The 15,797-nt window shown below is 37.8% G+C and overlaps 1 protein-coding gene across 1 annotated transcript in view; it reads right to left on the bottom strand.

Moving 5' to 3' along the window:
- The window catches only part of LOC127622136 (uronyl 2-sulfotransferase-like), a 99,390-nt gene that overhangs the window by 26,251 nt on the left and 57,342 nt on the right, over positions 1 to 15,797 (bottom strand). Inside the window, exon 2 of the mRNA XM_052096087.1 lies at positions 1,057 to 1,100. Within this exon, the coding sequence (XP_051952047.1) occupies positions 1,057 to 1,100 (44 nt within the window). The remainder of the gene's footprint in view (positions 1 to 1,056; positions 1,101 to 15,797) is intronic.

The raw sequence follows: 15,797 nt of genomic DNA, 5'->3' as shown, positions 1-15,797 counted from the left end.
CAGCTGTCATTTTCTGCAAATAAATGCTCTAAATGACAATATTTTTATTTGGAATTTGGGAGACATGCAACAAAAATGTCTCAAATATACTCAAATGCATTCATATAAATAGTAAATCTAGAGAAACTGATCATTTTGCAGTGGTCTCTTAATTTTTTCCAGAGCTGTATACAACTATATAAATGTTATATATATAATTTTATTTATATAAATATATAAAACTCGGTGTGGCAGAAGGTTAACCCTTAAATGACAGTCTAGAACAGTATTTAGTCGGTTTTTATTCATTAAATGCATTGCGTATAGCGAAGCCAAAATACAATGTCCACGCATGTAGACGCGGGGTTGCACAAGGTTATATAAATTTATATTATGTTATGAACTTGTATATATATAATAATGATATATACTGTCATATACAAGTATTTACATTTAGTTTAAATTCATTTAAATAGCAAGGGCTACAATGGAACTGTCCCTTTAAAAATAGTGATAGTTCAGTAAGCGTCTCACTGAAGTACAGAGGGTGAGAGAGAGAGTCACAACGTTTATTCCGTGCTATTTGGGACTGGAAATAACAAATGACTGTAAAAAACAGAAAGGATATTAAAAGACACATTATTTAATGAAAGTGGAGTGCGTGGATCATATTATTGATTAATGTTCAGCTTTAACTTCAAGCACTTTTAAGCACTTTTCAACAAATCAAGACGATTTTCCAAGTACTCCAGTATTTTAATTTCTAAAAGCTAAATTCAAGCACATTAAAAGTATCAAGGACCTTGTATGAACCCAAACTTTAAATAAGAAATATGGCATCACAGGACAGAAAATTGTGTTTTAAAATAATTTCATGGGGTCTTTAAAATTAAATGTGTACTGCTGTGTGTGTATGTGTGATTGAGCTTATATTTGGCCTACACTCATACATTGAATCTACACCAACTATGACATCTTTTAATGATTGTATGTTCAGTTTGAATAATACAAAATAGAAATGGAATATGAGAGGGAAACAAGAGAGAGAAAAAGAGATTGACAATTCAAAAAACTTACCCTAGGCACGGGAGGTCCATGGTCATCAACAAAAGTGGATTCTCCTGTAAGAAAATGGTCAGAGTGAGATTGTACACAAACCATCTGTTATTGAGTAAAACAAAAGAAATACTTACAGAGAGAGAGAGAGAGCAATGTATTATATTACAAAACAAGCCTTTTCAGTACATTACATGTTTTTGAATCCACAGAATTCCACATGACTCAGATTTGCAAACATCCTGTTTTATATTGACACTCATTCATAAAGCAGTCCGGTGTAAAATGATTTGCACAAACATACACAATATTTTGTATGTTTTGGGGCACATTTCCTTCAAAAACATTTTTTTTCAAGGTCAATTTTTTTCCTCCACTCCAGATGTTAAACTGGAATCAGTGCGGTTCTTTCAGTGTTATCCTACCATTTAATGCAATTGCGCTCTGCCTGTATTTGTCTGCTGAATAAATACCTCACCCAGCAACACAGACCTGCTATACTTCTCAGCATATCTTCAACTTTCTCAGTATTAGGGAGAGTAAGAGAATGGGATATTCATGACAGAGATACATGCTTTCTCCAAAAAAAGTCACATGATAAATCTAGTTTTGACACAGATGAATCACAAACCAATGAAATGTGAAATTCATAGCACCTTTCATAGCGACAACTGTGAAAAAGTTCAGACAGCAGAAGTAAATTGAATATTTGTGATATTTCCCCCCAATTTGAGTCTCGTTTGGTACATTTCTGTGCTTCCCATGTAAATCGCACCGTCACAATTGTGAAATTGAGAATTGTAAAAAGTATTTGTGTGAATTTGCACAACAGGAAGTGGTAACTATGCAGGATAGCTAAATTACACCAAGTGTAAATAAAGTGTAGGAGTGTAGGTCCAAAGACAGATAAAGACATTTCTGTTGTAAATATGAATACTTTAAATGCTAGCAAATATGCTCATCTCACCTGCACACTCACCACACTTTCATCAATACTTCATAACTCTTGTATTACAACAGCAAGCAGCTTGTACTAAAAGCCTCAGGTGGAAGAGGGAAAGACATACTCATACTGTAAATATTCAGTCATAAAGCACACATGCCTATCCTTAGGACATCTGTACAATAATCAAAAAATAAACTTTATTGTTTAAAAAATAATTTCAGGAGATTCTCCCTTCCTTTACACAAGAGGGATTTGGAGACTTCTACACAGTTAAATGAGGTCAAGGAGATCTGAGAGAGATCTCATAATGCATTTCTCTGTGCCCCTTTCATCCACCAGGAGCCTCATGTTCCTTTTTTAGTGGCTGCTGCCAGCACTGAGATATTGTTAATGGGTTCATATGTCTTCTCAACCACTAAACACATACTACATGTAATTTGTAAAAAACATGTAAAAAGCATGTACACTCATGTCTTGTGTGTACTGCAGGCACACAAGTTACGAGGATGTTGAATCAATCTATTCATCCATCTGTCCATCCAATCATGAATCCATCCACTATATCTGGAAACCCATAAATACAGAATTTTTTGAACACTTTCATACCTGCATTTTATGTAAATGACAAACACGTCATGTTGCTAGAAGCACCCCCTTGAGAAAGCTGTCTGGCTGAAAGCAAAAGTATCGTTCCACTTTAGATCAAAAGACTCGGGCTTAATCATAGAACAAGGGAAATTTTCTGTCCTCCAATTTTGTAGACTTTTTGCAACTGGCAAGACTTGCAAATCTATTACTATTTCAAAAAAAAAAAAAAAAGTGTTCCCCCTATCTACACAAATCTCTAAGGAGGATCTGAACAATACGATTACACACCAGTTCAGACAACGATTCAGAAAGCTTGACTCTGGGGTTCTTTGAAATAAAAGTGGAGGCAATAGGAAAACGGTTAGGTTTACAAACAGTAAACATTTCTCTGGAGTGACTGAAGGACTGGGTGGTGGTAGCAAATTATGCATTAGATCTGTGTTTCCCAAACTAGGGTACGCGTACCCCTGGGGTACGCGAATACAATTCTGAGTATTACCATTCTTTTAATTTCATTAAAAGTCTATAACACAGTCTATAACATTCAAACCCAGTTCATGTATTTCTCACTGGCAAAGATTATTTTGTGTGCCCTCTAGTGTAGAAACACCAAAATGGTTGTGTCATAAATGTCAGAAAAATATGCTACTTGTGCGTCGTGCACCACATAAGTATCTTTTTTCATCAGTCAAGCACACTGCTAGGTGACGTAGCTTAGTGATAGCAAGTAAAATACTTCACTGTTTTAACATACTCGTCAGTCGTCAGATTTTAGTATTTTATTTTTTTCACAGTTTAAAACTACATTTGTATTTAAGGTTAGATGCATAGGGAGTTTTGATTCTGATGGTATCCGTTCAAAAGCTTTGATGACAGGTGACAGCCATTCAGTGGCACCAAATCATTTTCCACATTCTCACGCAGTAAGTTTCAATCACGTTCACTTGCACAGTATAGAGACCTGTTTTTACATTGTTGCATGATGTTTTTCAGCAAAATGCACCTTGCTAACAGTGTTAAATGTGACATAAAAAGCCCCTTGAACTGACCGCGCAATTACACAGATACTTACCCTCAATGTTCTAATTCGGGAGGCAATGCTGTACCTGCAATGATGCGCAATTCCAGGCATAGAACCGAACGCAATTCTTGCATACGATGAGGGGGGAGTTTTCAAGTTATGCAGTTATATCATATCTAGCATTCCCATCTCAATCGGTAAGCCATTTATTCAGTATCCATCCATCCATCCATCTTCAACCGCTTATCCGAAGTCGGGTCGCGGGGGCAGCTGCTCCAGCAGGGGCCCCAAACTTCCCTATCCCGAGCCACATTAACCAGCTCTGACTGGGCGACCCCGAGGCGTTCCCAGGCCAGTGTGGAGATGTAATCTCTCCACCTAGTCCTGGGTCTTCCCGAGGCCTCCTCCCAGCTGGACGTGCCTGAAACACCTCCCTAGGGAGGCGGCCAGGGGGCATCCTTACCAGATGCCCAAACCACCTCAACTGACTCTTTTCAACGCAAAGGAGCAGCGGCTCTACTCCGAGCTCCTCACGGATGACTGAGCTCCTCACCCTATCTCTAAGGGAGAAGACCGCCACCCTTCTGAGGAAGCCCATTTCGGCCGCTTGTACTCGCGACCTAGTTCTTTCGGTCATGACCCAACCTTCATGACCATAGGTGAGGGTAGAAACAAAAATTGACCGGTAGATCGAGAGCTCAGCTCTCTTTTCGTGACAACGGTGCGGTAGAGCGAGTGCAATACCGCCCCTGCTGCCCCGACTCTCCGGCCAACCTCCCGCTCCATTGTCCCCTCACTCGTGAACAAGACCCCGAGGTACTTGAACTCCTTGAACTAACTTGAACTAATATAGCATGTACAAAACATGTACAAATATAACATGTTTAATATAAGTGAGTTGTTTTACAAAGATAAATGTGTTAAACAGACATTTTCAAATGACCTGAATTAATTTTATCTATGCATTAGAGAGGGGGTATGCGAAAGGATGTTGAATGTTTGAAGGAGTACGCCACTGTAAAAAGTTTGGGAACCACTGCATTTCATTTCCAGAATAAACAAAAAACTGACAAGAGATTATTTAAAATGCTTTCCATCATTTTGATAGATAGAAATAAGGTATCTGGTCCATTGCGTGTCTCTACTTTGGAAACAATAGAAAAGGATGTTATTAAGGATTACAAATACATTACATCTCTGCTATGGAATGATATTCCGGACATTATTCAAAAGGAATTGCAAATTGTATTTGGAATTGCGTTTTCAATTTGTGGACGCATAAAATGTGACATAATCCAAACGCAATTGCAAATCGTGCATTACCGTTTGCATTTTCGTTTAAGCGAACGCACAGTGACTGCCAAATTTCAAATGGAAAAGCAAAGTCCGTTTGCAACTGTGTTTCTCATCTTACGAGTTTTGGCCCTGTCATATTGAAATAGCAATTTCAATTACCATCTGCTTTTTCACTTTCTCAGCGTCGCGTATGTAGCCAGACAAAACTCAAATGGAATACTAATTCCCTTAGTATTTCCATTTCCGATGCCTTACAGGGAAACCTGTCAATCAGGGTCAAGGGTGGGATTATGCTATGGGGCGTGTTGTCTGTGAGTGACTTGATCACTCACAGTCTATCAGGATCAATAATTAGCACTGCACTTTATTCATCTATAATCTCACACTGGACTGTCAACATATTCTCCTCAATATACTACTTCATAGATATATATATATTTCATATACTCCTACTTATTGTATTGTATATTGTGTGTATTTTTTACTGTACATTGTATATAATTATTGTGTTGTGTAAGTATGTGTACATTTGATTTGTAAATTGTTTTGTGTATGTTGTTTATTGTAATTGGTATATGTCTCGTCACTGTCATGACTGCTATGTTGCTCAGAACTGCACACAATAATTTCACCTACTGTTGCACTTGTGTACATGGTAGTGTGACAATAAAGTGATTTGATTTGATTTGATTTGATAAACCGGCGTCTGTTCAGGGCATCACCTCTTGACTGTCGACTGTGAGTGACGTCACTTCCCAAGACAAACACGCCCCATAGCATAATCCCACCCTTGACCCTGATTGACAGGTTTCTGTGTAAGGCATCGGAAATGGAAATACTAAGGGAATTAGTATTCCATTTGAGTATTAGAAAATCAGTTATTTTGAATTCTTATAATAAAGGTGGCTTAAATTTCATTGATTTTGATTCTCTTAACAATACCTTGAAAATTAATTGGCTTAAACGTTTCCTTCACAATCAATCTTCTATTTGGAGTATAATCCCAAGATATATTTTTTCTCAATTAGGAGGTATACATTTTCTTTTAATGTGCAATTATTCAATTAGTAAACTTCCTGTCAAACTTTCCAATTATCATCAGCAGATGCTTATGGCTTGGAAACTTATTTACAAGCATAATTTCTCGCCACACAGTTTTTTAATTTGGAACAACTGTAACATTCTTCATAAGAGGAAATCTTTATTTCTTGAAAACTGGTTCAATAATGGGGTGATATTAGTAAACCAGCTATTTGATAGTGAAGGTAATTTATTTAATTATTCGATTTTGTTTCAGGATACCAATTCCCAGTATCTAGTAAAGAATTTAATATAGTTTTCAAGGCCATCTCTTTGGAAATCTGTATGCTGTTTAGAAACAATAATAGTGCTACAGTGACTTCTGTTTCTCCCCTAGCCCTGAATCTACTGTGGTTGGTTCTATTTGTTTTTCAATACATAAATCCAATTATAAAATTAGGTCATTATTTTTGGACCCTGTTACTTCAATTCCTTCCTCCATTTCTTATTGGAATAACCTTTTGATGATATTAAATGGTCATATGTTTGGTCACTTCCTCAGAAATTCTTTCTAACTAATAAAGTTAAAGAAATATCCTATAAAATTATTCATAGATTTTATCCAGTTAAATACTTTTTAAAGAAATTTAGAAATGATATTGATACTTCCTGCTCTTTTGTGAAGCCTCCTCTGAAACTGTTGATCATTTGTTTTGGGAATGTCTTTTTACTCGGTCTTTCTGGAACAATATTGATGCTCTGATTGTCCAAAAGGTTTTATGTAACTTTTCTTTATCATATAGACACATTCTTTTTGGATTTTATGTTAAAGACAAGAATCTAATTAATGCATGTTTTTGTATAAACCTTCTTTTATATATTGGAAAGTTTCATATCCATAAATGTAAATATATGAAAAGTAAACCCCACTTTAGCTTTTTCAAAGAAGAATTGAAGATGTATTTAAATACAATTTCAACTTCTGTTAACAAGAAAGCAATGAAAACATCCAGAATTAGTGCCATGTTTAATATTCTCTCTTAATGTTTTTTTCTTTTGCGCCCTCTTCTTCTTCTTTTTTTCTTTCTTCTCTTACTCTCTTTTCTTTTTAGACTATTGTTGAATATATTTAAATTTCTTTCACATTTCCTCTCTTAATGTATTCTGAACCATAATTTCTCTTTTGTTTTGAAAGATTGTTTATATTTCTTGTATGTATCGTCTTGTTCTGTTTGTTAATATTGCAATAAAAAAAAAAAAAATAGTATTCCATTTGAGTTTTGGCTGGCTACATACTGACGCTGAGAAAGTGAAAAAGCAGACGTGGTAATTGAAATTGCTATTTAAATATGACAGGGCCAAAACTCGTAAGATATGGGAAACACAGTTGCAAAGCGGACTTTGCTTTTCCATCTGAAATTTGGCAGTCACTGTGCTTTCGCTTAAACGAAAATGCAAACCGTAATGCGCGATTTGCAATTGCGTTTGGATTATGTCACATTTTATGCGTCCACAAATTGAAAACGCAATTGCAAATACAATTTGCAATTCCTTTTGAATAATGTCCGGAATATCATTCCATACTCTGCATTTGGCAGACGCTTTCATCCAAAGTGACTTTCAGTGCATTCAACATATACATTTGATCAGTTTGTGTGTTCCCTGAGAATCTAACCCATGATCTTGGCATTAAAAGCACCATCCTCTACCAGTTGATCTACAGGAACCCCGTAATTCAGGAATAGATTTGGATTAGAACTTCAGATAATGGTAGTAAAGTTAAAATGCATACCTGACAGGTAGAAAAATATGAGTTAGGATTTGGGGAGGGAAATTAGAAATTACAGGTGTAGTCCATCAGAATAATGTGATATTATTCATTACATTGGGTTACCAGATTGCAAAGCCATTTTTTCTCATTGTGAGAGCAGAAAGTTCAAGTGAAATCAAGGTCAAATTTACAACCCAGTTCGTCAATGTGACGGAAAATTATGATTTATAGTGCAACCTCTGGGTGGTAGCATATTATGCCCAGGTAAAGGCGTACAATTTGTGCAAAGCAAGATGTTTTAGACAAAAGCATCAACTAAATGACAGGTTACAATTTTAGATGATTCATGGCATATTCTTACCATTTAAATGTCTTTTAGATGGAATGGAATAGATTCCTCAGCCATTCTAGACAATACCATGTAATACCGCTCTTAAAACTTCCCCTTAAAGGCCTCAGAATGGTCTTATCCTAAAATGTCCTCACTGCTATTAGGACTGTGCAGCTTGTGGGGGACTTGCTCAATGATCCTCCAAAAGCCCCAGTGACCCACACTCAATGATGGCACCATCAGTCCTGGCTTCAGTCTGAATTGCACTTCAACTGCTATTGGAGCTTCATAACCCCTCAGGGCCAATTAGCAACTCCACTAATTACCCATCCAGCAACCCTCTGAGGTCAGATTCCCAGACTCCAGGCCAGTCATTCAGGTCACCAGACTTAAAAATAATTGGAGAGCAAAGCAGGCACAATAATGCAAAACATAAACAAAGGACTCCTGCAATGATTATCGTAGGCCAGTTATAGAAAAAAGCTGCACGAAAGTGGGCAAAGGCTGAAAAGAAATCAAAGAGCTCTGCTTTATTTAAGTCAACTTCTTTCATGGGTTTCTTTTTCCAAAACCAGTTAAAGCTTGTTTTAATTTAGGAGAGGATCATTAATGACCTATAATTACAAAACAGAAAGTCCCAATAACATTGATGGAAACAGCCACTAACTTGGCATACACAAACACAAACACTAAATTCCTCTGCAGTAAAATGTATAAAAGTAGCTTTTCTTGGCTTTCACAAAGTAAAACATTCTCAAAAATGGAATTTTCTCCAAGCAGATGGCTTGTCTCAGGAATGCTGTTGTTTGTGTCGGAATTCCATAAATGCATGCTTTCAGAATGTAATATTTAATTTAAGTTATGAAATTGATGGCTTTGTAAAGTATGGCTTAGAGATGAGAAGAGCCAAAAATAGTCCAGAGGTGGAGCAGGAACCACACAGGATCGACGTCTCTGTTGTGAGGTACCGTGAAACACAAAAGCCTTGGCTATTTTCAGCTAGTCTCATTTTCAAATCACATCCCCTACAAAGCCTTGACCACAGGTAGAACATTCTCGAAACTTGTGTGAACTGAAGGACATTTTAAACATGCACCATTAAAAAGCAAAACACATCTGGCTCTTACTCAACATTCTTCTGAACTCCTGGAAAAAGGCCGATTTGATGTGATTATAGGGAACAAGCAAGCCAGCTATCCTATATTGAAAACTGTTGTTGACTGCCCTCAATAAAATAAAAATGTATTGACTCCTGTAAATTACACAAAACTTGCTTAAATGGAAGTCTAGAATGTCTCCTACTCTATGGAAGATAAATAAAGACTGAGGTTCTATTACTTGCAATCTTTCAAATTCACACCAAAATTAAACAAACTCAAACTACAATTAAAAACATAACCGTATTGATAATCATATCATCTTACACCTACAAAGTACTCAATGAAGTAAGAGTGTTAGAGAGTGCATGACAGACAGGCTAACAGCACACGTTTTATTCTTCCATCAGACGCGAGCGCTAGGTGTCTGCGTACAGAATGCGTGACGCACATTGTGTCATCAGCAGAGTGCTCAACCACTGAACGTGTGTAGCACTGTTTTTCTAATCGCATGCACTCTGAACATGCACACCAAAGGAATTATTTGCAATAATCAGTGGGTCCACAAGGTGGCAACACTCACAACTGAGCCATTGCTTTCACAAAGAAGTGCTAGAAGATGATGTAATGCTGCAAAACATCAGGAGATGAAGGTGGAAATTTCAACAGTGGATGCGCATGTCAAGAGCACGTGTGTGAGGAAGTCTTGAGATACCTGCATTTGTATAAGTCTGAAAGACTATAAAGAAATGTGAATGGGTCTAAATCCTTGAAGAGTAATAGTCCAGTATCTCATAGTACACATGTGCAACCTCCTGTGTATAATCACACAGTCAAATGAATACATTCTGAAAGGCTAGCGTTCAACTATAGGCAGACGCTAAGCGTTCACAGCAAAACCAAAGTATACTTTGGGATTTATACAGTTTCACACTCATGCTTGTTTGTAGGCAGAACTAGAACATATGGCTGAGGGTTGAAGGGGTCCTTAAAGAATGTCATCATCTGTCATTCTAGAGCAGTTAAACACACCCAGTTTAAATAATATATTTTTTTATATCTGACACCCTCATATTCAGTTTCCACCACAGCATAAAGCAGTGTGTGTCTGCGCCTCTATATTCTATGTGGCGACATGAGTACTCTTGCCATATGTGGTCAGACTTCACTCAACCCTTTGATTTAGTATGTAGGAGTGGTTCAAATTTAAGCCCCCCATGCCTAAGCCATCAGTCTAATGACAGTGGGGGTTTAAGCGTCTCCATCCAGGACTGTTATTCTACAGGTCTGACCCTATTACCACCTGCCAAGTGTGGTAGAGCTGATGGGCATCTGCTTTCCCTTTTTTATAAATAATTGCTATGTGTTGTTGTTTTAGGAACCTTCCCCCAGAGAGGTCTTAGGAGAGCCTAGCAAGCTGGGTCAGGATTTATGGGGTTGCTGCATGTCTATGTACTGTTAGCATGGGTGTGATTGATGCAGGCTTTTATGTAAACATTTGTAATCTTTAATTTATAAGTCCACAACACTTAAGGGCCCTTTACACAGTAAATTGCTTTTGTTACCTGTTTTTCTATGTAAACATGCACTGACAGATGTTTTTGACTATTGCAGCATGTCGTGCCATTTTTCAGCATGCCGTTTTTAAGAAGGCATGTCAACTTTTAAAAATGCACCTGCACTTTGTTTCATTGGTCTAGCTGAATGAATGCAAAATGCTAAACAGAAGCACCTCTTGAACATCACTTTAAATGTTTGATTGTGAGAGCATGTATACAAGAATGTCTGTGTATATGAGTGATTATGTTTGAGTTAAATGGCGGTTGAAAAAGCATTTTTCTCACCCTTTGATGATCATGACTAATCATGTCAGGTTTATCTCTGTGCATCTTTTTAAGACAAGAAGTTACACATTTCTGATACAGCGAGGACAAAGCTAATACGAATCAGAAATAGTTCAAAAGGAAATATTTTGTATTCAGAATTATGTCAATATCTTATTTAGGCACTTGATATTCCATATTCATGCGATTATCTAATCAGCCAATCTTGTGGAAGTAGTGCAATGCATAAAATCATGCAGATACGGGTCAGGAACTTCAGATAGTGTTCACATCAACCATCAGAATCTGGAACAAATGTGACCTAAGTGATTTGGACCGTGGCATGATTCTTGCTGCCAGACGGGCTGGTTTGAGTATTTCTGTAACTGCTGATCTCCTGGGATTTTCACCCGGGGATTTTCACGCACAACAGTCTCTAGAGTTTACTCAGAATGGTCCAAAAAACAAAAAACATCTAGTGAGCTGCAGTTCTGCAGATGAAATGCATTGTTGATGAGAGAGGTCAAAGGAGAATGACCAAACTGGTTTGAGCTGACAGAAAGGCTACAAAAACTCAGATACTCACTATAATTGTAGTGAGCAGAATAGCATCTCAGAATGCACAACACGTCCAACCTTGAGGCAGATGGGCTACAACAGCAGAAGACCACGTCATGCACTTAATTAGGACCATAGTGTTTCTAATAAAGTACTCAGTGAGTGTATATAAAAAATATATAGCAAGACCCATAAATACAACCACAAAGAAAATGGTCAATCAAGATATGCTCAGGATGCTAAAATGAACAGAGCAATGTTTTGATAGCACCACCGTTTTTACAAATGTTTTTACAACTGTATCTGCATATCATGTTAAATTATGAATTATGCAAACCATCTTTTAAGTAAAGACCATCAAAATGTTTCCCTGTCTGATGTTATGAATGCACTATGCAAGAGACTTTTACAGGTTAATGGAAGGATTATTGGATTTGTGCTGTGTGGTGAATGCTAACGCTAAACATGTTGTTCAAATGTTTAGAGAAATCACATAGCAAAATTTTCTCATAATGACAGATTACTTTTTCCCACTAAAATAGAGAGTTACCAAGGAAATCATTGCAATGTACAGCAGTTCAGCTGTTAGAGGAAACCAACATCCCCAATGGTATTTACAGCATTTAACAGCAGTTCCTCTCTTCACACATCACTCATTACGCTCGTGTCACTCTTGAAACCGACTCGAGTTTGCCAGTCTTAAACTGACTTCCTATTCACAGCTGTCCACAGAAAGGAAAACTATGGCAGACCCCTCTGAACACAGCATTGAGCTCCAGCATGGAAAACATCAGACTTTTAAGTCTACTCTTTGTGACAGGAAATATGCTAAATAAACAATGTTTTTTTTTCTGCAGATCCCCCCTAAAGCAGAGGTTTCTTGTTTTTTAATTACTCTGCAGAATAGCAACAGTTGTAGTGAGTCGTTGGTTCCAAATGCTGTCATATGATTTTCTCATCACTTCTCCCCACATTCCCACAGAATCACAGACTCTTTTTGGGGTTGGCCAAATGGATTCAAGCACCTGGAATGAACCAGGAAGAGACCACTTAAAATTGTACACCTTCACATTTGACATTTGACCTCTGATGCAAAACATCAACATCTTGCTGGAAAATAGGGATGCCCCGAAGTTCAATTAGTCATCCAACAACTAACTGAGATTAAATGGATTTAAGAACTAGGATCTTTTGTATATACTTTATACACAATGATCAGCCACAACATTTAAATCACCTGCCTAATATTGTGTAGGTCCCCCTCGTGCCGCCAAAACAGTGCCTTTCTTCTCACTCCAATTGTACAGAGTGGTTATCTGATTTACCGCAGACTTTGTATTTTCAAACCAGTTTGGCCATTCTCTGTTGAACTCTCTCATCAACAAAGGATTTCCATTCACAGAACTTCCGCTCACTGGATGTTTTTTGTTTTTGGCACTATTTTGAGTAAATTCTAGAGACTGTTGTGTGTGAAAATACCAGGAGATCAGCAGTTACAGAAATACTCAAACAGGCCCATCTGGCACCAACAATCATGCCATGGTCCAAATCACTGAGATCACCCATATGCATGATTTTATGCATTCCACTGCTGACACATGATTGGCTGATTAGATAAATGAATAAGTAGATGTACAGGTGTTTCTAATTAAGTGCTCAGTGAGTTTAGGTGGGTCTATAATTCAAGTGTTAAAATTTAGTTTGTTAAATAATGGATTAAAGTCTTTTGATATGATTACATAGTGGGGGGTTAGTAATAGAGTGAAAAATAAGCGTTTATAAAGTCATAATCAGCTATTGTACTTGTGACTTGTGTGGCAATTAACACAACGCATAGTAGTTGTAGTGCCTTCAGTGATAATTTCACCAGGAAACTGCAGCGAAACGTAGAAAGCGACACGTAAATGTAAGATTGCTAAAATGTATATAGAGGAACATTCATACTATTAGACCAGGTTGCGAAATCCTAATACACTCTGAAAAGACTCTCAATGATAATTTACACAAATGCATGACACATGCTAGTACACTTACGCTCAAATTTACCATGGAATTTGAGTAAGCTGATGAATATACTGACTGCCAAGGTTGTACATTTCCTCAGCTGAATGAAATACATCAATCCCTTAAGACTGTCTCACAGTCACTTTTACCATGGCTGCTACTGTCATCAGTGTACTGCACAAGCACACACAGAGTAAGTGTGTGGCATGGACAAACAACAAGGTTAAGAGAAAATCAGTAGCGATACAAAGACAAAGAGAGAAGGGGCTGAAGAGTCTTTTCTATTTTTGCAACAAGACACAAACAGCAACCTAGGTGGGATCCTAAATGCTGAGGTATTTTCAATTCAGAAAGTCTCTACATATAGTAAAAGAGAGGGTGTTTTTTTTATATATATCATTAAATATATCTCCCTATGGCCAATGTAGCCATAAATTACTGTACAGGATATTGCCACACCTGCAGTGAAGGGTCCTCAAGTGATTTATGCAAGGGCACAGTGGTGACAGCTCAAGGATTAGAGGAGGGGAAAAAAATATTTCAGTATTTTAAGTATTGCAATATTTTAACTTGCAATATTTGTGTATATCACCATCTACTGAGCAGGGAGGAGAATATATAGTAAAAACAAAAAATCAAAAAGGACTTAAATATTGATCTGTTTCTCACCCACATATATCATATCTCTTCTGAAGATTTGATTTGATATGGATTACTTTTGTGCTGACTTTACAATATATGCTTTTTGGACCTTCCAATTTCTGGCCAATACTCACTTGCATTGTATGGCCCTACAGAGCTGATATATTCTTATAAAATACTTTGTTTGTATTCAGCAGAAGAAAAAAAGTCATACACATCTGGGATGGCATGAGGGTGATTAAATTAATGTCTTAGTACTAATGTTGTTTTAGATTGTAACATAACTGTAAGCCTGTGTAAGAATGGCCAAGAGATATGGCCAAAGATTTGTCAGAAGCTAATCCTTGTGTTATGCCTCAGGACATCCTGTGCACAATAAACTACAGAGGAGCAACATAATTCAAAATATAGGCTACAGTTCACATGTGCTAAATATATGTATCCCATGGCACACCTCACATTTTCAGAACCACAACTAGACATATTGTAAAATTATTTGAATCATTTACAGTCTCTACACAGACCATTACAAGCACAGGGTAGAGCCTTTCCCATATGAAGATAAAGATATACCAGCAAAACTACTGTTTAACACCGTTTTGATTTAATCCATAGACAGCAAACACATATTCGTCCACATAAATGGATGCATATGTATCAGTTTCAGCATGGACACAGTTGTACGTTCTCATCATACTAAGACGTCACGCAAATCAATCCCCACTACCCAGTATTCTACTGCCAATTGTTCAGTCTCTGGACAACAAGCTTTGCGAGCTGAGAGCATGGCAGATCTCTTTCCAATGAGAGACTGCTGCATTATCTGCCTTAGAGAAACTTGGATGTCTGCAGAGATTCCAGACTCAGGCTGGTGTTTTTGCGTACAATTTCATCCATTCGCTCTCCTTGTCTGTGGTCCCCACATGCTTTAAAATGTCTACCATTGTGCCTGTACCGAAGCAATCCAAAACCATTTGCTTAAATGACTGGTGTCCTGTTGCTTTGACCCCCATCATCAGCAAATGCTTTGAGAGACTAATCAGAGATTACATATGCTCTGTGCTGCCTGCCTCACTGGACTCCACAACAACCGCTCCACTGATGATGCTATTGCATCTACACTACACACTGCTCTCTCCCATCTGGAAAAAAGGAACACATATGTGAGAATGCTGTTTGTAGACTACAGCTCAGCATGTGCCATTGTGCCCCCCAAGCTTGATGTGAAACTGTGTGCAGCTGGATCTTGTACTTCCTGTCAAGCAAACGCCAGGTGGTTAGAATGGGCAGCAACATCTCACTGCTAACCCTCAACACTGGAGCCACACAGGGCTGTGTTCTCAGCCCACTCCTGTATTCCCTGTACACACATGACTGTGTGGCAACACATAGCTCCAATGCCATCATTAAGTTTGCTGATACGGCAGTGGTAGGTCTGATCACTGACAATGATGAAACTCTGACACGCTGGAGTCAGGAGCACAACCTCTCCCTCAATGTCAGTAAGACCAAGGAGCTTGAAGTGGACTTCAGGAGGAAAAACAGAGAATGCAGCCCCATCACCATCAATGGAACACTGGTGGAGAGAGTCAGCAGCTTCAAGTTCCTTGGTGTCCACATCACTGAGGAACTCACATGGTCCGTCCACACTGAGGCCATTGTGAA

Source organism: Xyrauchen texanus, chromosome 28 (genome assembly GCF_025860055.1).
Source record: "Xyrauchen texanus isolate HMW12.3.18 chromosome 28, RBS_HiC_50CHRs, whole genome shotgun sequence".
NCBI classification, from domain to species: domain Eukaryota; kingdom Metazoa; phylum Chordata; class Actinopteri; order Cypriniformes; family Catostomidae; genus Xyrauchen; species Xyrauchen texanus.
The sequence above is the reverse complement of the archived record's forward strand: the minus strand, read 5'-3'. Positions and strand labels throughout refer to the sequence as shown.